Here is a 20,775-nt window from a genome sequence, read left to right as displayed (position 1 = left end):
AAATCTTCTTCTCAAAACCTATTAGGCCAGAAAAGCTCAAATTTGAGTGGAAGCATCCTCAGATAATGCAGATTCAAGTTTTTTTAAATCATGGTCCCTGGGGGTAGGGCGGGCCACAATGGGGGATGAATTTTTACATAGGAATATATAGAAAAAATCTTTGAAAATATTCTGGGAAAGTTTTCAGTCTAAAAATCAGTAACTTGTGCGAAAGCGCGGGTTGTGAAGATTAAAGTTTAATCAAACCATGATTCCTTAGAGAAAAGTGGGGCCATAGAGTGGGGGGGTTATAGGAATAGAGAAAAATCTTCTTACAGGTACAACAACAAAAGGGGCATGATATTTACCAAAAGCTATGTGGATAGAAATTGCTAGATTTTTTTTTTAGCAAGATCTACTGTACTTAGTTGTCAGGATATTTTGATTTGGATACTGTAATGCTTATTTGATCAAAGTTAAGGCAATTGTTGCTCAGGTGAGTAATTCGGCCCCTGGGCCTCATGTTTACCCATCCATCAGTTAGTTAAAAAACTCTGTCAGTCCTGGGTTTTTTTTGTAAGTGCAGCTTCTTTTATATACTGCAGCGTGAAATTTTCGAAAACCATTTTGATATTAATCAGACACAATGTGTAGATCAGCATATAATTACCAGGAAATTCTGTCAATTATTTTTTTGAGAATTTCGGCCCTTTTGAACATAGAATTTTGGCCATATGTATTATATTATATTTGAACAGTTTGTAAGCGCAACTCCTAGGCTTAAACTACTGCACAGAATTTCGTGAAACTCTGTAGGTATTTAAGCCAAAATGTATAGATATGCATATTACTTTGCTTACTTAATGAGCTTGGCTAAAAAAGGAAGTAATTACTTTGTCTTGCCCAACACAGCCAGCTTCTAAAATCTAGTGCATTATGGATCATAGAACCATTTTAACAAGACCTTGGACTTTCGGTCGGACTCATTTATCTATTTCTTGCGTCAAAACATGTTAAAAATGACTCTAAAGCTTCAAGTGAAATATGCAGCCAGACAAATCTTGTTGTTTTCAATGATCAAACCATGGCTAAGTGGCCAGCAATGAAATAGACAGGCCTACCGCACATTGCTGTTTGACACAACTACCCAAAGTCCAAGCTCTTGATAAAATAGTTCTAATATATGAGAGAGAGAGAGAGAGAGAGAGAGAGAGAGAGAGAGAGAGAGAGAGAGAGAGAATGGTCAAGAGAAAAAAATGAGTTTAACATAGACTCTGACAGAGGGCAGATTCAGATTCAGGTAAGTAGGAGATAGGGAGGCAATTATCGGCTGGTAATTAGAAACTGGAAGTAAACGTTTTGTAGTTCAAGGTCACTGTTTTACTGAAGATCAAGGACATATTTATAATAATGATCAAATCATTGTCTGCATTTTGACATACACGTGTTTTCAATATGAGTGTCCTGATCATTTGATTTATAAAAAAATTTCAAGCTACTGGAAATATCTTCTAAACTTAATTTTCTCTACAGGCTGATTAGAAGCCTAGCATAGACCTGTATTGGATGTTTATTTCTGCTGATGAGATGGAAAATTGGTGTAAATTAAGTTCTTGAATATAAAATGTATTATACAATTCAATTACTGTATTTCACTCTTGGGGAATAAAATCAGTTATCCAAGGGAGTGTCTTGGTAAATAGTTTAGATTTTTGTGATTTAATTTCAATTTTTTTTTCTTATTTAATGGGGAGTATTAAGTATTTAAGAATAATAAAAACTCGGCAGCATCTTCCAATAGTAGTCTTAATATCTTCCGGAAAAGGCTGCTTCAAAAACTCCTTGACACATAATTCTCTTTTTAACATTGACACCTGGGATGCAGATTAAAGATTGATATGCAGCTATTTCTTTTTTAAGGATTTAAGTTATTATGTCAGTAAACTAGAGCCATCACTGGCAGCTGGATCAGCATAATCTGTCTACCTAAAGTACAGAGATAGCAATTTATGTACCGGATACGACCCAAAAATTCACACATCTCGATCATCACATAACGCAAAGAGAGGTAACTGCATAAAAAGACAAAAATGGTCAGTCAGAGTTATCTAACTTGCACTATATCAAATGGAACTGCCAAGAATATTTTTTGTCCTTACAGAAATTTGATAGCCTGGGATGATTAACAAAAAATTTTTTTGCATGTGATCATGAATTGATTTTATCTTGTAAATTTTATGGACTGGTTGCAGACAATCTAGGTTTTTGTACTTTAAAATGTCAACAAATAGGAGTTCATTTTAGAATTTGCATTATAATGTATTCAAGGATATGACTGTTTTGATCAACATCAAGCCATATTTTTACTAAAAAAAATTTAGTTAATTTCTCAGGTTTTTCTTGCAGTCCTGAATACTATGTGAGTTTTGTGAGTTTCACTCAGATGAATTAAACCCATTAGATGACTGGTTTAACAATTAATTAGTATATTAAACATAAAGTTATAATGCTATTACTTGTATATATTTATTAAAATTTACCTGTACCTTTAAGCCTTATGATATTTACTATGGGAGGCACTGTATCTCCCATATTGTCCATCCGAATTTTCTCAGACCAGGAGCTACAGACATGCAACTAACTGTAGCTAGGTTGTAATTGAACAGAATAAGTTTTGCTCAGAAACCAAGCATATTTATAATCTATTTGCCTGTCATAATGTTTTGATAATTGCTCTTGAACGAGTTTAATAATACTCAATGCATCATGACTTTTCCTTATTTTCTGAACATTTTAGTTTATTTCTAAGATTTTGGGGTCTTTTTTTTTGTAAAATTGTCATATAAATACATTTAAATAATTTCATTTTTTGTGAGCAAAGTTAATTATGGTTTTTTTTCTAAATATATGAATGTTAGATTGTAACAGGAAGGTATGAGATTTATAATTCATCTTTGATCAATCACTTAAAATCATTACATACATAAATACTTAAGGCCAAATATATGAATTGTCAAACATTCCCTCGTTAACTTTTATTACATCAGAAAGCAAATGAATTTTATGTTGTTAATATATTGGAAAATAATAATAAATAAGCAGCCTGATAAAATATTGTATGGAAGCTACATCTGCATTCATCAACAGAATCTATTAGATGCTTTGGTTACACCATTGCACTGCTAGACAATCATGAGCCCTTTCTGTTTTTTGTCTTTAACCCCAGACAAATTATTAGTTTAAGAATATTGGTCCCATTATTGCTTCATTTCGGTGGGGAGCAGAGTTGAAGCTTGTCTGGATGCTTGCGCTTTCCCTGCTTTTATGAAGCCTGTTCTGTCTTTAATGTTCAGGCTTAATTGGGTTTTACGAGGGGAAGGATTGGGTAAATTACGGCAGCATTTAGGATAGGGTAAATTACGGTAATCCTCCTGGTGTTTCGGCGGTGTCTACCAGATTCAGAGGCCTGTGATGCAGGGCCCTGTAATCAGCTGTATTGGGTGACAACGGTGTCTGTTAGCTTCTGAGAAAATCTGGTAAAAAGAGAATATACACCTGCTGATGAGCTTGAGAAGCATTTTTTACAGTTCATTTAGGTGCAGACTTGTCGATGAAAAACTCAACTTGGCTAAACTCTGCTAATCAGACCTATGATTAGGTTTTAATTAATATTTGAAGGTTTTCATATTTTAAATGCGTCAATTACAGTACAGCAGTCTGTGATTATATTCTAAGGAGATAGAGGACTTTATTTTGCATCGATTCATCGCATTTTACAGGGAATAAAGAAAATGGATTTCTGTTTTCTGTTTATTTAATCTAATTGAATCAAGAAAATCAAAGAAACTTAAAAAAATTAAAAACCCAATAAATCTTTTGCATGAAGAAAATTCAAAAAGAATTAAAAGGTCGACACTTAAAAAGGCACGATTTTGGTCAAAAATTATTTTTGGGATTTTAATGTTTACAATGCTTCAGTAAGGCATATTCAATAGGCAACCATAATTTAATTGAGTTTGATTTGTTGAGTTATATGCAAGTTATAGAGCTTACAACCAGTTTTAGACCTAAAATTAATGTGTTAAAAAAAACTGTTTATTTATGTTTAAAATGAATAATAAGATTGACAAATCAGCTTGAAAAAGATTTTTTACTCCAGATAATATTGAACCAAGGTGAACAAAATAGGGCAAGAACCTTGTTTGCATGACAATGAATTGTGAGCCCTGTATCATGATTATAAATCTACGACTGACTCTTAAATTTCATTTGGTCATAAAAAATGCATTCTTAAAGCATTGTAATTTTTTAAAAAAACCCATAAAGATAGAATTTGACCAGAATTGTGACCAATCCCTTATAACAGCAGCAATACATGAATTTGAAATCGTGATACCTATGTTTGGTAAAAAATTTCAGTTTTTTATTTTACTGTGATTGTATGCTATGTCGCAACTAACACGATCATCATGACACTTTTCATGTTAGTACCTGTTGTCATTTGTTTTTGCAAATCACTGCAGGAATAATTAAAAATTCATATTGATACAGGAATGTATACTGTTAACGTATTACATTTGGCCGTGTATTCTTTTTTGTGGAAATCTACTTCCTCTAAATCAAGAATTCTACTAAATGCCATTCATATGTGTATTAGAAAAAGGCACATTTAGAATTACGCTAATTAAAATCCACACTAACTTGTTAAAAATGATATTTTCCGCCAAATATTGTCCATGTTAAATATAATATGTTTAAATTAACAGAACCTCGTGTGATCCAGACTTGTTGTAATTGTCACAGTCAACCCTGTTTAAGTAATTTGCAAAATAAAGTATGTACTGTAAATTCCTTATATTACGCGAATACTTAATTCCGCGATCCTGCTGTTTTGCATCAAATCGCAAGAATATAAAATCGCGAATGCGGATCCTTTCTCCATATTTCTTATGGTTCCAAACTCTCAGAAAATATTAGCAAGGTTTTAAAATCCGCAAGGGGTGCTTTTCACGATTTTATGCGGATATAAATTCCTCGCATTGAATTAGGAATTTACAGTAAATAATATCTGTATACAGTTATTGCTTAGAGTCCAGTATCGATGCATGTTTTAATATCTACAGTAACCTTCAGTGATACAAATGAAGCTATTTTTAATATTTTGCCCTTCGACAGGTATTGCCAAAAGGGAGATAAAAAAAGTCCCTTTCTTGTAAAATCCTCTTCTTGTAATTTGCTCTAATGTTGTTTGCACTTCCTGCTTAATTACATCGACAATTTGACAACAAACGTTTGACTAATTCCCTGTCTAATTACTCGTCAATTTGACAACAAACATATACAACTTACTTTCAACACCATAGAGTTCATTCACATCTTTGGTAATTTCCTGTCGATAATGCCAAGGACTTTTAATTTATTGTTTTTGCAATGCTGATTTATTTTTCTTTCTCACCCTTCTGATCAGCTTCAGACCCTGTGGGATGAAGCGAGGTTTTATTTTGATGGTGGGTGATGTGAATTAGGCAACGCTGTTCCCCTCTAAAAAAAACGCCTTCAAAGTTAAAGACGTACAATAAAACGATAATTTATCTACCGTCCTAAGTTTTGGAATTGCTTCGTGGAATTGTATTTTTGTTGTCTCTGTGGTTTTATATTTCCCAGGGAATCATAAAACTACGATTCCTAGGAACTTTAGAATGTGTTTTCTTATTCGTTGATCTTTCTTTTATGATGTTTTTGCTATATAAACCTTATGGATTCCCTGGGTTGGGAACACATTTTGGGGTTTTGTTGTTTTGTTGTTTTAGAAGTTTCCAGAGATGTGACCTTAAATAACTTTTAAAATAAATTTCAAACAAAAAAATATATTCCCTGAAATATTAGAATGAATGAATTTTTAGGTTTCTGCAAGTTTCCTATTCTTCAGGGATTCAGAGAAAAATCTAATGATTCCACAGTAATTAAGCATTTTCTCTTTTAATAAGTAGATTAATAATATTAATTATCATAATAACTGCACTGATGAAAGAGATTGAATGAGTGCAAGTATATAAATACATTTTAACTGCATGAACATTTGAATTGGTGTCTATGTCCAGGATTTTATATAAAGTATCCATACAATATATGTCATACAATACATCAATTTTGATTTCAAAATTATGAATTGGCAGGATTAATTAAAAAATAAAATGATTCTGTAATTGAAAGCAATCAATGACAATTAACTGACTGCTAATTTTGCTTATTTATATAATTAACAAGATAATGTTAAACCTTTTATAAGCTTTGATATACCTGTATTTTATGAAATTCTACAAGCTGTGTACAATTTTATTCAAGAAAAAAATCCCCAGGTTACTTTACTTTGCAAAGCAATGCTTGTCAAAATAATACATGCCTAACTTCTGATTTGCTGACTCTTTGACCTTTTGTGAAAGTTCCCATAATGCCAAACATTTTGTGTGCATGTAAACTGTTGTCTCCGCAAAACATTTATAGAGGTGAAAAATGCTGCAGTGTTTGTTTCCTGAAAGATTTCAACAGGTTTATAAGAAATGTCCGTGTCACGGTTATCTCAAGAGTTGATTTTTCACTACGAATAGCTCAAGAGAATAAGTGCTAGTTATAATCTGGCCTCTGTATTTTGAATCTGAAGAAAGAAGACATGTTTGCACGATAAACAGTAAAATACTTGTGGTTATCTCATTGTTTATCATGACATATAGATATTGGGAGAAATATTTACATGAATGTATCACGTGTTATCAGACCTGGATGTCAGTCTGGCTGTGTTAGAAACTGGTATATATAGTGTATCTTGTGATTCTTTGAAGAATCGTTAAGGGGGCTAAATACTGCTTTCCACAATTTCACCTTTAATTGCAAGAGAGTTCCGGTTGATGAAATCTTAATGGTCAACTTGATAGACTCAAATTTCGGTATATGATTAATTGCCAGATTGGAAATATCAAGTTATTAAGAATGAATGTCTGAATATATCTTCTTTTTTAAAGAGTTGCCCATTTATTTAAATTGGATTTTTATTTAGATAGAATGGTAAATGAGTTAAGGTTAGAAAAAAATGTAGCTTTCTAAGCATTTCAACTCAGTAAATATAATTCTCTTGCCGTTCTTTAAATCGTTGAAGTACAGAGATATGCTAATGATATCAGATCTGTTCTTCCCACTCTTCCAAGCATTAAACGCTGATAAACAAGCAAAATCATGTGTTGATTTTTCCGTTTCTTTCTCACAAATTGTTTTCATTGACTTTTTCTCTCAATGCACTCATTAAGTTGATTCAGTTGTGCCTTCGAATTATACGGAGATTAAACAATTGATTGGTAAACAAGGCACTGTTATTTCTTTAACTTTGATGTTTTCTTGTGCTCCTTCTGATAGTAAGGTTCAGTCTTCCTGATTTTCGCTAATTTTTTTTCTTTTCTCCGAAGACTCTCCTCTTGATTTGCCCTTGACCTATAAAAGCTACAAACTCATCATTTGATAAAGTTTTTCTCATGCACTGGGGAAAGGATTTATGGGCATTTTTCTTTATGATTTGTAAACATGGGTTTATTAAGTTAATCGTAAACATGGTTGCAACTAAATGATATCTCCGATAAACACTCTTTTTTAACGGCACCTTAAAGTATGAGTTATTTGGTGTAGGCTTCAGTGGGAAAAATTTACTGCATGTAGATCAATCATAGTTGTATTTTTAGATTTTCTTTCATTAAATTTAGTCTTTAATCCCACTTAAAATCAATGAATGTATAATTTAAGAGCCCATAATTTTTTTTTATCCTTTTGATTTATCATCCTTTAAAAGTATGTAAAATGGATGGACGTTTTTTTTTTATTTATGGAAAGGAGAGGTGTAAATTTTATTTACCTCCTCTCTGATGCAACAAATATCAAGTACGTCAGAATCTTATACCAAGGGAGGAAGTACATTCTTTTGATGTGGTATCATGTCACCCTTGATGCAAAATGGTATTTTACCTTTATACCACGGTATTAGCACCATCAGTTACACAGTTACGTATATTCTCAGATGACGCCATGATGGCCTACATTGTTTTGGAATTGATTGAAAATTTTATGACTAAAGCTCTTATGGCCGAGACTTAAAAGGATTTGTTGCTCATTGAATATTCCTTGTGACTTAGGTGCTGCACGCATTGACACGAAACTTAAAGTAATCAATTGGTTGATGATTTTCTGGGAAAATATTGGATTAATGTATGGGATCTATATTTATTGTCTTCTCAAAAGACTTAGCTAAGTAAGGGCGTTCTTGATAAGAGAAAACGTTTTTCTGGGGGAAGGTCTAAAATAGTACATCAATTTCAGTCTCATTTGATGATGACTAAATATATATCAATATATATAAAACAACATCTGAAGAGGCCAGAACACTTTTGGTGATTTGGCATTTTTTTTTAATATCATGGATCTATACATAGTAATATTCACAGAAAGACATGCATAAAAGTTCAATAAAATAGATTACTGAGTTGTTAAAGTCTATCACAGTTTGAAATATAGTCTTTTATGAGTATGCCATAAATGTAATTCTCAATCAGAATCGTCAGTTTAGAGTTCACACAATGAAATAGTGAATCATTAATAAGAATTCAAAATTCTTCAAATTATAGTCTCCTCAGAAATTGGACACTCCATACAAAATCAGAATTGTTCAATCTCGGAATTTAAAACCACAGAATACAGCCCAAAATCCTTAGTTAAGGATGGTCAGTTTCAGTATAATTGACTAGTAGAAAGATAAGTATTTAGATTCCAGTAAATAGCGTCCTCAGTCTTTAGAAAAAGTCAAAATCAGATGTAATATAATTTAAAACCACTGGAATTGGATGGGATATCAAAATGGTTTAGACTATTTCCTACACACAATGTATCAATTTCTAGATGGTCACTTATAATGTTCCTCATTTATTGGTACACTTACTAGACACAACTCCAGGAATCACAATTATCACAATATGATAGAGTTTCCAGTCTTCCTTGTTTTCTTCAGTGCAGTACAGTTACATTTTACATCACATCACTCCATGGTAGACCTCACGGTTTCTTACACAATACATCACATGAATTGTTTCCAACAGATCACATGCTTGGCATTTTTCCCAATTGTCACAAGATTTGTATTTTTGTTTCCAATTAGTGCATGATTGTCATGTCACATGATCCACATGGAAAGTCACACATGAATGACATGTATTGTCACATGACTTTCACATGATCAACATATTGTGTACAGCTGTATTTTGATCCACATGTCAAAGATATTGTCACACAAGATCAAGTAAGTCACCTGAGTGTCTGTCACATGTGATATGATGTTTCCAGCAATTGTCACGTGGTTGATCAGCAATTGTCACATGGTTGACCAGCAATTGTCACATGGTTGACAGCCTGTACTCAGTGATCAGCATGGAGTGTCACACTTGTCTATACTGTTGTTTGAGTCGGAGCCATTGTGATAGAATGATCCATTGCTGACCATCCAACTCTGGACCCTTTGTTTACGTTGGATACGGTCGTAGCGACACAACAGAAGTTTCTTGAAGGTCAACTTGAATGTCTTGTTGAACATGGTGTAGATGATTGGGTTCAGGGTGCTAGAAATGTAACCCAACCAGTTGAAGGAGGCAAACAACGCAGGCTGAATCCTACAGTCCTTACACAGAGGAGTCATAATGTTGAGAATGAAGAACGGTGCCCAGCACACTACAAAGATTATGAACACTATCCCAATCACTTTAGAAGCCTTCTGCTCTGTATGGACGTCGTCTAGCTTCTTAATGTGTGTTTTCTTCATCAGCAATATGCTGGTGGCCTTGAGGACTAACTGGTGCTTTCTGACTAGTCCCCTTAGATTGCTGGTATGGCCGTTGGGTAGAATTAATCTTGTCCTAGTCCAAGGCACAATTTCTTTGGACTGGTCATTGGACCCATGGTCGATATTAAGATGGCAGCTAGAATCTGACATGCTGAATTCTTTTGTGGGAGTTTTTCTAGATTGATGATGATTGTCTATTAATGGAGAGGTTGCACATGTACCTTTCTGGCTAGAAATTTCGCACATGTTTTCCATGCTAGAATGTAAGGATGTTTTGGGGATAGATTTGCGATTTATTATGGGCGTGTATAAATGCTCATCAGCCTCTTCTTGGTGATGAGTGCTGCGATTTCTGGTCTGAAATCGGACTCTGGTCCCTCGCTTTAATGGCTTCCTGCTCAGGGACCTTCGTATGACGGGTTGTTCATTCTCCTTCCCTTGAGCATGAAGCTTCTGAGATTGGCTTATTAACGTATACAATGTCAGTCCATAAGACAAAACCATGATGAGTAGCGGAATGAAAAAAGCACAGACGGATCCATAGATCTTGAAGTTACCGTTTGATAAAGCACAGTGCTGGTTCGAAAAAACGTTGCTCTCATTTATAAACCCTAATATGGTGATTGGACTGGAGATGGCGATAGAGGTGACCCAGACGATGGCCAGTTTGATGACCACGACGGACTTGGAGATGTTTCTGGTGGTTAGGGGGGAGCGGATAGCCATGTAGCGGTCTAAAGATATGGTACAGAGGTGGAGGATGGAGGCGGTGCACATCAAGACATCAGCCGTCACATAGAGGTTACAGATTATTGGTCCAAATAACCAGTACCCTGAAACAGAGGCAGGGTCAAAGTTCATTAAGTATCACTCAAGAAATAGAGTATAAAAATTTGATTTATTAAGTGAGGTTTTTTTTAGCAAAATTTACAATGAGTGCATTTAGAGAATTGGTATGAGGAACTTGGGAATGTTTTAAGAAAGTAATAACTTGATTTCATTCTTTGAGTAAAAGTTGTATTGAGTAGGAAAGAATTGGTATGAGGAACATGGAGGTCAGTCGAGAAGGGGTTTTGTTTTACATAACCGTTATTTATTTAAATTCATTCACCCACTCTTCAAAATATACAACAAAGATCAATTAAGGCATCAATTTAATATTGAAATTTGATGTGTTTTCTTTTTTTGCAATTGCACTTAAAGAAAACAAAAAAACAATTAGTTTAAAACTGAAATTTCATGGGAAATATAGCCGTTTGATTGATATATGGTGGAAAGGTTGAGACCGTCAATGAATTTCTATTCACGACTTGCTCATTCTTAATGGCTTCCTCAATAGTTTTCCCATTTTGTCAATGGGAAAAAAAGAAAAGAAAAATCTTTACGAATTAATAATGGTCTTTATAGTACAAATGCTTGATTCATAAATTGGCAAGATGTGAGTTATGACTCTTTTTTCTTTTATTGCCCATTTTATATATTGTTTTATCAATAAAAACTCTTCAATTCACAAAGCCCACCTTGAATCAATCTATTTATTGGTATTGACAATGATGAAAAATTCAAGGTTAATTTTATTCTTTACTTTTTATATAGGCTGTTATTTTGTCCTATTTCCGTCCATTTTCATCAATTGTAACGAGCTATTTGTGAAAGGAGAGGAAAGGTTGATGTTTTTCCTTTATTTTTTTGCGGCCAAGGACCGTTTTATTACGTTCCACTGTCTGATATTTTTTAATGGCGTTAATCTGCTTCTCTGTTAATTTCTTTGTATTGTATGTTTACAATAAACCTTGGTTTGGCATTCAATGAGAGACCAGTTACATCACAGACGGTAATTGATTGGAGCGCTATCAATGGCAGATAAAGTGACCAATTTTTCATAGAATTTTGGAGCTTGGGATCCCAGGATTAGTCTGTTACTTGATTTGAATGGATGCTCTGATGGTAATTTGTGATTCTCTGGCTAATGATTGGAGAAGGGGAATTTATCTCTAAATTTGGTCCGATTACGATTGAAATTAATCATCGCTGGGAATCGTATTCAGCACGATGCTTCTTAAATCTCCCACAAAATCATCCCAAGATCAGCGATAAAACATGAATAACATAACGCTGCTATAGCACGAGACTCAATCTCTTATTTAATCGTGTAGGTGGAATTTCTGTTCAGTTTTCTCTTGGTGCCCATTTATCGCTTTTTAGTGTCTGTTTCTGTACGTATGATAAATAAGTCTTTTTCAGCTCATCCCGAATTTATGAGTTTGGAGATCGTTTGTCATAATCAGAAGGCTGAATATTTTGACAGGGCAAGCTAGCTTCCAATGTACATACATAGGGAAATGAGAATACTTATGCTTTTGAAAATTGTATATATAAAGCTGTTTTCTGGATGTGCTCATTTTGTCTAAAGACATATGCCGACCCTTCTCTCTCTCTCTCTCTCTCTCTCTCTCTCTCTCAAAAAAAAAAAAAAGAAAAAAAAAAAAAAAGAGAACTTGGTTTGATCCTTCTCAACATGTCCTGTTCTTATTTACAAGATTATAAATATAGTTATGATTCAACAGAACAAACAAAAATATGGACAGAATGTCCTTGTATTGTTATAATGAATGATGGATGACAGTGGTTAGGTGGAAAAGTGTTTGTGCATGAAACGAAAGAGGTTCCACTTAGCAATAGTAGTGGAACATTATGGTATTTGCCACACACATACAAGAGTTGATAGGGTCATCAAACTCTGTTGACCAGTACAGTTTCTTCAGTGGCAGAGGCTGGGCCACAAAAGTCAAGAATAACTGCAGATTAAGGTTCACTCTTAAGTGAATTTCTCTGTTGTTGCTCGCTTCTTTAACTAATAAAGATGTATTTAAATGCCAGTTGATTCTGAGGGTCCTGATCGTTACAAAAGGGAGATAACTAGTTCCATTCACTTGCAGAGGTTGTGTCTTCAAATGAATGTCATGTAAAATTCATGGTGAATTACAAAACAAGTGCAAAGAATATGACTAAAAACTAAGCACCAAAAACCTATTGTAAAATTAATGTGAAGTGAAATTCTTGTTATTATGTATCTTGTTTTTGTAAAAATGTATATGAAACCTAATTTCCTATGAAAGATTCAGAAAAGAGGTAGATAGAAAAATAAGCCATCCTAAATGCTAAATCAATTGGTTAATCGATTAATTGACTTAATTAAATAGTATCAACTCATCTCTGAAAGTGTAAAATCTTACTGGGGTTACATCTTGATTTTATTTTTTTTTAGTGGAAAACTAAATTGCCTGAAATAGTCTTATGATCTTATCAGCACAAATTGATAAATGTTTAGTGTGAATTGATATGATTATAAATTAAATATCAGCTATGAAAACAAGAAACAGATAAGAATCTGGTAGTGAAGGAATGAAGTGAAAAAAATCTTTGTATAAATTCCTGTATTTCATTAATTTTTTCAGGTGAAGCAAAAGCTTTCATTTTTGGTTAAGAGTTCGTTCATACATGTACATGGATTTTGATCTCGGCAGGGGATAGGGGGGTCTGTATCAGTTAACTGGTCAAGTAAATATTGAAATGCACTCCATCTCAGCAGCATGCAGGTTAATAGGGCCCTGTAATGGGAAACAGTGACAAGCGGTCAGAATTTCAAACATTCCATCTGCTGCATGTAGGCTGCTGGCTTCTCTAGCCAATTTAGAAATTGGAACTATTTTCCTTCTATCATTTCTTTAGTTTGTAGAGCTCATGAATGGTGTCAAAATTTACAAAATTTTCAAATTGGGTAAATGAGGATCAAAAGGTATGCCCTGATTTTGGTAATGGGGTTAATATTTTGATCGTGAGTTTCAAACGTTGGAAGTTTTTCCCAGCAAGGCCTCCTCCCTTCTACCTTTTCCCCGCTTTAATACTCTGTCTTCAGGTAGCTTACTGGTAAATTAGGAAGGGTTCAATCTCGTTAACCCCATTCTTCAGGGGCGAGGAGAAATTTCTAATGGCCAGTTAGAAAGCATTTTTGCAGAGATGAATGCAGGGGCAGTGGAATTATTTGTTGAGAGTGTTTGGAATACTGGAATAATATTGGCAGGGGAAGAAATTAGCGCTTGTTTGAGGTCTTGTTGATATTCCAAAGAGCTGCCAAAAAATGTTTAAGTTTTTTGCATTCTTTCATTTATTTCAACAGCTTTCCCCACCATTAAATTTAGTGATAATTAATCTCACTAAAGAGGAAGCTTAAAACTACTAAATGATTTGCTTGAGAACTCCTCCTTCTTCATTTACTCTCTCTCTCTCTCTCTCTCTCTCTCTCTGGAATAGAAATACTCTACCTCTCTGAAGTATTGCATTGACATCGTGATGTAAAGGATTGCCTGTTATATAACCAGTAATTAAACTGTTATATTTGTGGAACTAATCTAGATATTAATTTGTAGGCATCTTGTTTGTGTGCGGAATTTGTCTTTCCGCTTGCTCTAGTTATGAGAGCAAGGGTTTTTACGGCTTAATGGATCTAATTGTTCCGACTGTATGGATTTATTTGGTATCTTGAGAGTACGCTTTCATCCGAAGCCCATAATGCCATTCTGTTTTAGTTTATGCTGAAGCAGTCGTCCAATAGCCAGGCATGGTAGAGTGGTAAAGATGAATTAATACCCCTCTTATTTTGTATTGCCAGAATTATTCTGTAGACGGATTGAAATTGGTAAAAAAAAAAATTTAGTATATGGGATAGGGAAAAGATCTAATATTGGTCCTATGAATTGAATTCTGTGCTGATTCACCCAATGATTAAGTTAATACTGTGGTCATTATTGTCAGCCTGACCAGTCAAGGGGACATAACTCTTTTCATTTAGCCTCTGCTTATACATAAAGTACCATAGATGAGGCAGACTCGGAGATAATTAGATGTTTACATAGCGGCAAGTGTCGACATCAAAGCATTAGGAAAATGTTTTCTCTGTATTGGGCCCTGCTGTGTATTGGTAATAAAGGAACTCCATTTAGAATTATCTCCCTTTATAAATCTCAGAACAATCACCCTCGCTCCTTTTTAATCAAATTTCAACAAGGTCGCGCAGGGATGTTATTGGTGAAGCCAAACAAACTCCTAAGTGCACCCAGTCGATTATGAAGAGGGTACCGTGGATAAGTGCTCAAGCTTTGATGCTTATGTTTCATAATTAGTTTAATTAAAGCTTGAATGGGTATTCAGAAGGTCAAAGAAATGTCATGTTTGCAAAAAGGTGAATGATCATAAATATGGCCACCTTTATTCAGTACAGCCAGCTTGTTGCTGAAATTAAGGTGTAAATAAATTCAAAGAAAAAAAGGAAAAGGAAGGTTTTACTCCATGTAGTTATTTTGTTAGTACGATGATGGATTGATAGGTTAAGAGAGGTCATTGATGAACCGTAGAACAAAGAAATGGAGAATGGAATGCCCATCCCATGGAATGGTCAGAGGCTTCCAGTTTCTGCAGGCGGACATGAATAAGTGACAAATGGCCATATTGAGGAAGGAATTGGTAGATGACTTGGTTAATTGGGGAGCAATGAATTTTCATATAAAGAAATATTATACTGTTGTCAGTCAATTTCCTGTGCATGAGATGATGATGTATGCTGCAGAATTTTGGGCCTTTCTGGCAAATAGCTCTATTAATTTCTGATAGAAATGGTCTTGTATTCGATGGTACTAATTAATGTAAGATTTTCTCAGGATTATGCTAGCATTGGAACAAGATGCTTATGTGCTTATTGATAGAAAGTATACGATCGCTGAAGCTCTCTCAATTTAGCAAGTGATAAGCTATTATCTTTGATGATGTATTTGTACTATGAATTCATTGCAATATGTTATAAAGGAATAAGAAGTACTGTAATAGTTATGATCTGTATTGTTTGAGATAAGTAAGCTTCAAAAGGTGTGACGATATATTAATATGCATTCATCTCGGTCATGAATATTGGTTAATTTGCAGTTATTATCTGATACATGTATTTCAGTCATCTGTAGAAAGAGGCTTGGCCATTTATTGCCATAGATTTAGATGAATTATGATATGCAAGACATTTATCATAAGGAAAAACATGAATTCATTCACAGCAAATGCCATTTTCTCCAAAAGCAAATTGCTTTCTCTATAATTTTTCAGTCGTATCTATGATTTGAATGTTGTCGTTATAGCTTCTGAGGTGTTGAGTTTGCGAGATTATTTTGACTTTGTTTTAGAGGGAGAAAAATAACAGTTCATCAATTTGCTGGCTTATCAAGTTAATTACTGCAAATGGGTATGATATGTTAAATGGAAGATAAAGCTGAAATTGTGTAATGAAAAGTTTAGATGGAATATTGCTGCCGGATGCAGCTATTGATCTGGTAAAATTAATTCATTTTGTGAAAGATAAAGTAAAAGAGCAAAGAAAATTCATTACGAAAATAGAATTTTCCATGCATCTTTAGCACATTAAATGACAATTAATATGGTTAATTTACATAATAGCCATGTTATAATGACCACCTTTTTATGTTCCTTTCTCTTTTTTAGTGGATATTTACAGACTCTTTAACGTTGATGTTAAATATTTTGCATTAACTTCAAGTAATTTGAAAATAAATTAAAATAGTCCTGGATACAACTGTCTGGAGAGAGACAATATCTTTCAAATCCAGAAGGCAGTTTGATAATTATGTCACGTATTTCATAATTAGGTCAGCTTAAAATGGCTTTAAAGTGAACATTGAATTCTGCTTACTCAAGTTGCACTGTAGTTTGGGGTAGTTTTGGCATGAAATGATGGTAACACAAAAGAATTTTCATTGTTGTCATCAAACAGAAGAAAACTGTTTTTTGTATTGTAGTTATAAAGAGAAAAAGGAGGACTGATTGATTAACCTAATTATTACATTAATTAACTTGTTGCTACTGTTACAAATCCTAATAAGCTTAAAGCCAGAAGTTCATAAACCTGATTTATTTGATGATTATAGACGGTTTATGGAGGATTTTACTCAGTAACTGCTGGCAAATCCACACCCACTGTAGAGAAATTGGGGGAAATATTAATTAATAACGCAGATGTGTTTCCTCAGGTGTGGAATTGTGTAATGGGCGATTTTTTTTTCCTAAATGTTAATTAACTCTGACGTATTGGGGCAAGGGAAAAAGAAGACTCAGAAGAAAAGAATACTGCCTGCAGAGATAGGCCTAAAGAAATGGGTTGTTTCTCCCCTAAATCTCAGCCCTGCATCTTCTGATCCGAATGGGGAGGCTGGGTTTTGAATCTGTTTAATGGGTCTAATTGAGCTAGATTCCTGATGCTTCATATGAACACTGCTTTCTATGATGACAGAATGTGTGGGGATTATTGCAATACCACATGCAGAAAGTAGAAGTTTGGACTCTTTGATATGTGTCCGTGTCAGGCAGCCAGTGTTCTCTCAGTTAAATTTGAGTCAAAATGGAAATATTTGTAATAAAGTTTTATAACCTGTAATTTTCGTTTATATGTGAAATCTTTGGAAACATACCTAAATTGAAAATTTGATTTCATTTATTTATAGTCATTACTTTGTAGCTCATTCTCTCCTTAATTTATTCTCTCTCTCTATCTCTCTCTCTCTCTCTCTCCATTGCACAACAAATAGTTCACAGAAGCTCACATCCCAGACAGACACGCTATCACCATCACTGCTCTCTGTTGTTACCGGATCCTAGTTATCACTTTCACCGTGCACCAAGACCCCAAGACCCTGTTCTGTGTTAAATAGCTGTAGTAGCCACACCAGACAAGGGATAGAAAAGTCTGCCCCCTGAAGCTTAATGTTAATTAAAGAAAAACACTGGAATTGCCCCCATGGACTCTTTATCTCATTTTAACAAGTAGCTGCAGTTAATTCTGGCTACCAGAGTCAATTCTTGTAATGTACATTTCCCTTTCCTCTCTCACAGACCCACTGATAATTTGTAAATGATGGTTAAGGTGGATCTGCGCCTCTAGGTTTTTTTGTGTGTGTTTAACCTTGTATAAGATCAATGAAATAACAAATTGAATTGTTTCTTTTTTGGGTTTTTTTTGTGTTTAATTTGTTGTAGTTTGTTTTTAGTCAAGTAGTGCGTTCTATAGTCTCTCAGCATTTTCTCCGTAGAGCCCTGAGCGTGATTATTGCTCTTTTTCATTCTTTTTGCGATGCATGTTGTGATGTGATTGCGCATACGCTTTGTGGGATTACATGTACTGGTATTTACATGGATAGGTTTTGTGGTTTGGTATAGAAAAATAAATTTTGAATTGAGTAGGAAATTGAAGTAATTTTTCATGCGATATGTTTGATGTATCTGTTTATTTCATATATGAGGGGTAGATTGTGGAAGAATGTAAAATATTTGGATATGTAGTGAGGGTTTAGGGGAGTAGCTATGGGGGGAGGGTTTAGGGGAGTAGCTATAATGGGGGGAGGGGGGAATGCCTTACCTGCAAAGTCATTTATCACTGTAAATGGCATAACTATGATGCAAACTAGTAGGTCCGTGATAGCTAGAGAAAGAAGAAAATAATTTGTCACACTCTGTAACCGTTTCTCCAGGGAAATGGCCATGCACACCAAAATATTCCCACCCACCCCAAAGAATATCAGGGGGGTCAGAAACAGAATGGGCCAATTGTAGCCCCGTGGCTCGTCCACAATGGCCAGATTTTCACTACAGTTGACTGATCCGTTGAGTACTCCATGGTAGAATGGACACTCATTGGTCTTCAGTTGAACACTTGTATTTTCCACCAGAAACATTCCATTGGTTATTCCTTGTTCGAGCGAAGTCTTGGTGTAATACGCGGTTACATTTCCAACCGGCATTTAAGAAATTTGTTTCTCCTGGAAATTTTCAACAATTTGCACTTGGGTACAGGGAATATTATATTCCGTCCCTAAGATTGAATACACCTTAATTCACTTTCTTCTGTCTTAATTCCATGGTGACAACTTTGAAAGCATCCACAATTATTTCTAGTTTTTTAACTACACAGGAGAGTTATTATAATTTTCATAAAAATTTCAAATATAATTCTTCTTTTTATGAAACTCCAATTCATTCAGGGTTTTTTTCCCATTCAGGAATAGTAGAATGCAAGTTATTTTCCACAGTTGAATGGAAAAGGAAATACTTTGGGCCTTATAATCCCTCACTGTAATTTATTTTCCTGTTGGGGCAAAAAAAAAGAAACAACTGTAACCTATGTATTAAATGCATAAAGTTTGAAGGGGAAGAAATACCGCAATAAAAATGATCCGAATTTGACAGATTGCAGCAGTCTATTGATTAAAACTGTTGTTTATGACCAGTTTCTCTACTTTCTATGATAAAGTTATTACCAATGATGAAAGCAAGTTGCGCTTTTATTTAATTCATTTCTTTTTTTTTTTTCTTTTTTTTACATCTTTGGGGATATATTAGTTTCATACATTACTAATTTTTTTTTTAATAAGAGAGTAATATGTGTGCAAACATTTTTAAAATATAATTCTTTCTAAAATAAAAAAAAATGATTTATTTTTAATTATATTTCTTTAGTATCGTAATTATAATCTGAGCTCAAAATTTAGGAGAAAAATGGAGGAGCTACTTGTATTAAAACAAACCAATTCAACATAGATCATTGTCAACTAACATGAAATCAAGTAAACAGACAAATAAAACAATTACCTGTATCACACAGAATTTGTATCTCCGACAGTTGCTGTAGATTCCATCAGAAGTGCGGGGATCATTCAGCCGTTTTATTAATTGGTCCTATTCTGTTCAGCCTCATTCACTCACTGAGGAAAAAATCTATCCCATTAAAGCTTTCTACCTGTATTGTTGCCGATCATTATCCCACTGAAGCGATGAGGGGTCCATTTTACTCCAATTCTGGAATAAAGGATTTAGGGGGTTCCGATATACTGAATTACAAGATAGGGGATTTTTTTTTTAAATGAATTTTATTTTAAATTCCACCTCCTAGTTAGAAAATGAATCCTAAATCCTCCGTATTTCTACACTTAGTGGTCGAGCATTGTAAGCTGCGAGCTTAAATGGAATTGACAGTATCAGAAGTGCTAACTCAAATGATAATTAGGCTCCCGTTATTTGAATGTTATATTTAGCACCTGCTTGTGTGCAGCCAGTATCAATGCAGTTCTCAAGAAGCCTTTGACAAAGTTTTCAACAACTGGAAGCTATATGCTTTCCAGAAATTTTCTTACAGTATTTCTGGCAGTTTGCAATAGATTGAATTGTCCAGTTAAAATGTAATCTAATATTTATCCAAATAAATGAAAGTTCTTCCAAATTTTTTGTGCACTTTGAATTTATATAGCGACGGTGAAAAAAAATAATCCAACAACATCAAACTTTCATCAAACTTAGATGATTAGAAGAAAAGAACAATTTTCACATGTATCCAGATTTGTTTTCCATTGGCCAAAGAGGGTTTCTCTACAAGTGGTAAATGAGAGAGATTGTCGAACTCTCTTGGCCCTTAGCTCTGAACACCTGATTCCAAACCTGCCATTGATCCATGGTGCTCCTTTGAATTAAATGTGATCAGTGATGGAGATTTGGAGGCTCCTGTGTTAGACAAGAGATGCCTCCTTGCTTTATCTCAAGAGGGAAGCCAGACATCCGATAATGTTATATATCACCTAGCTTAGAACCAATACTGAAATATTATACCTTGGTGCATGGTGTCTGTCGTTGAGTTGAAAAATATGGGGGGAGGGTCGATTTTTTTTGTTCATGTGTGTCCATTGTTTGGATTTTTATTTTCTGGTTTTTTTGGAGTTTTTTTTTTTTTGCTGTCTGCTTCTTTTTGTGATGACAGTATGTTTCACATGTTATCAATCAGTTGATGTTGCATCATGAAATGAGTGTAAAAATGATAGCCAATT

The 20,775-nt window shown here is 34.3% G+C and overlaps 2 protein-coding genes across 2 annotated transcripts in view; one reads left to right on the top strand and one right to left on the bottom strand.

The window, feature by feature from the left end:
• Positions 1-20,775, top strand: part of LOC128179445 (26S proteasome non-ATPase regulatory subunit 1-like) — a 109,086-nt gene that overhangs the window by 58,702 nt on the left and 29,609 nt on the right. The gene's annotated exons all lie outside the window — the stretch shown is intronic.
• On the bottom strand, positions 8,900-20,539 carry LOC128179451 (5-hydroxytryptamine receptor 2C-like). Its single transcript, XM_052846882.1, has 3 exons — positions 19,550-20,539; positions 18,321-19,046; positions 8,900-10,680 (listed from the first exon to the last, which is right to left on the bottom strand). The coding sequence occupies exons 2-3, from the start codon at positions 18,700-18,702 to the stop codon at positions 9,434-9,436; spliced, it is 1,629 nt and encodes a 542-aa protein (XP_052702842.1). The 5' UTR covers positions 18,703-19,046; positions 19,550-20,539; the 3' UTR covers positions 8,900-9,433.

Source organism: Crassostrea angulata, chromosome 4 (assembly GCF_025612915.1).
Source record: "Crassostrea angulata isolate pt1a10 chromosome 4, ASM2561291v2, whole genome shotgun sequence".
NCBI classification, from domain to species: Eukaryota; Metazoa; Mollusca; class Bivalvia; order Ostreida; family Ostreidae; genus Magallana; species Magallana angulata.
Note: the sequence above shows the minus strand (reverse complement) of the source record. Positions and strands in the feature narration are given on the sequence as shown.

Excerpts from the sequence above, each read along its gene's own strand:
- LOC128179451 (XM_052846882.1), bottom strand. The coding sequence starts at position 18,702 with ATGCCGGTTGGAAATGTAACCGCGTATTACACCAAGACTTCGCTCGAA. Across the intron at positions 10,681-18,320 it reads AGTGATAAATGACTTTGCAG|GGTACTGGTTATTTGGACCA; the intron begins GTAAGGCATTCC and ends CCTCTGTTTCAG.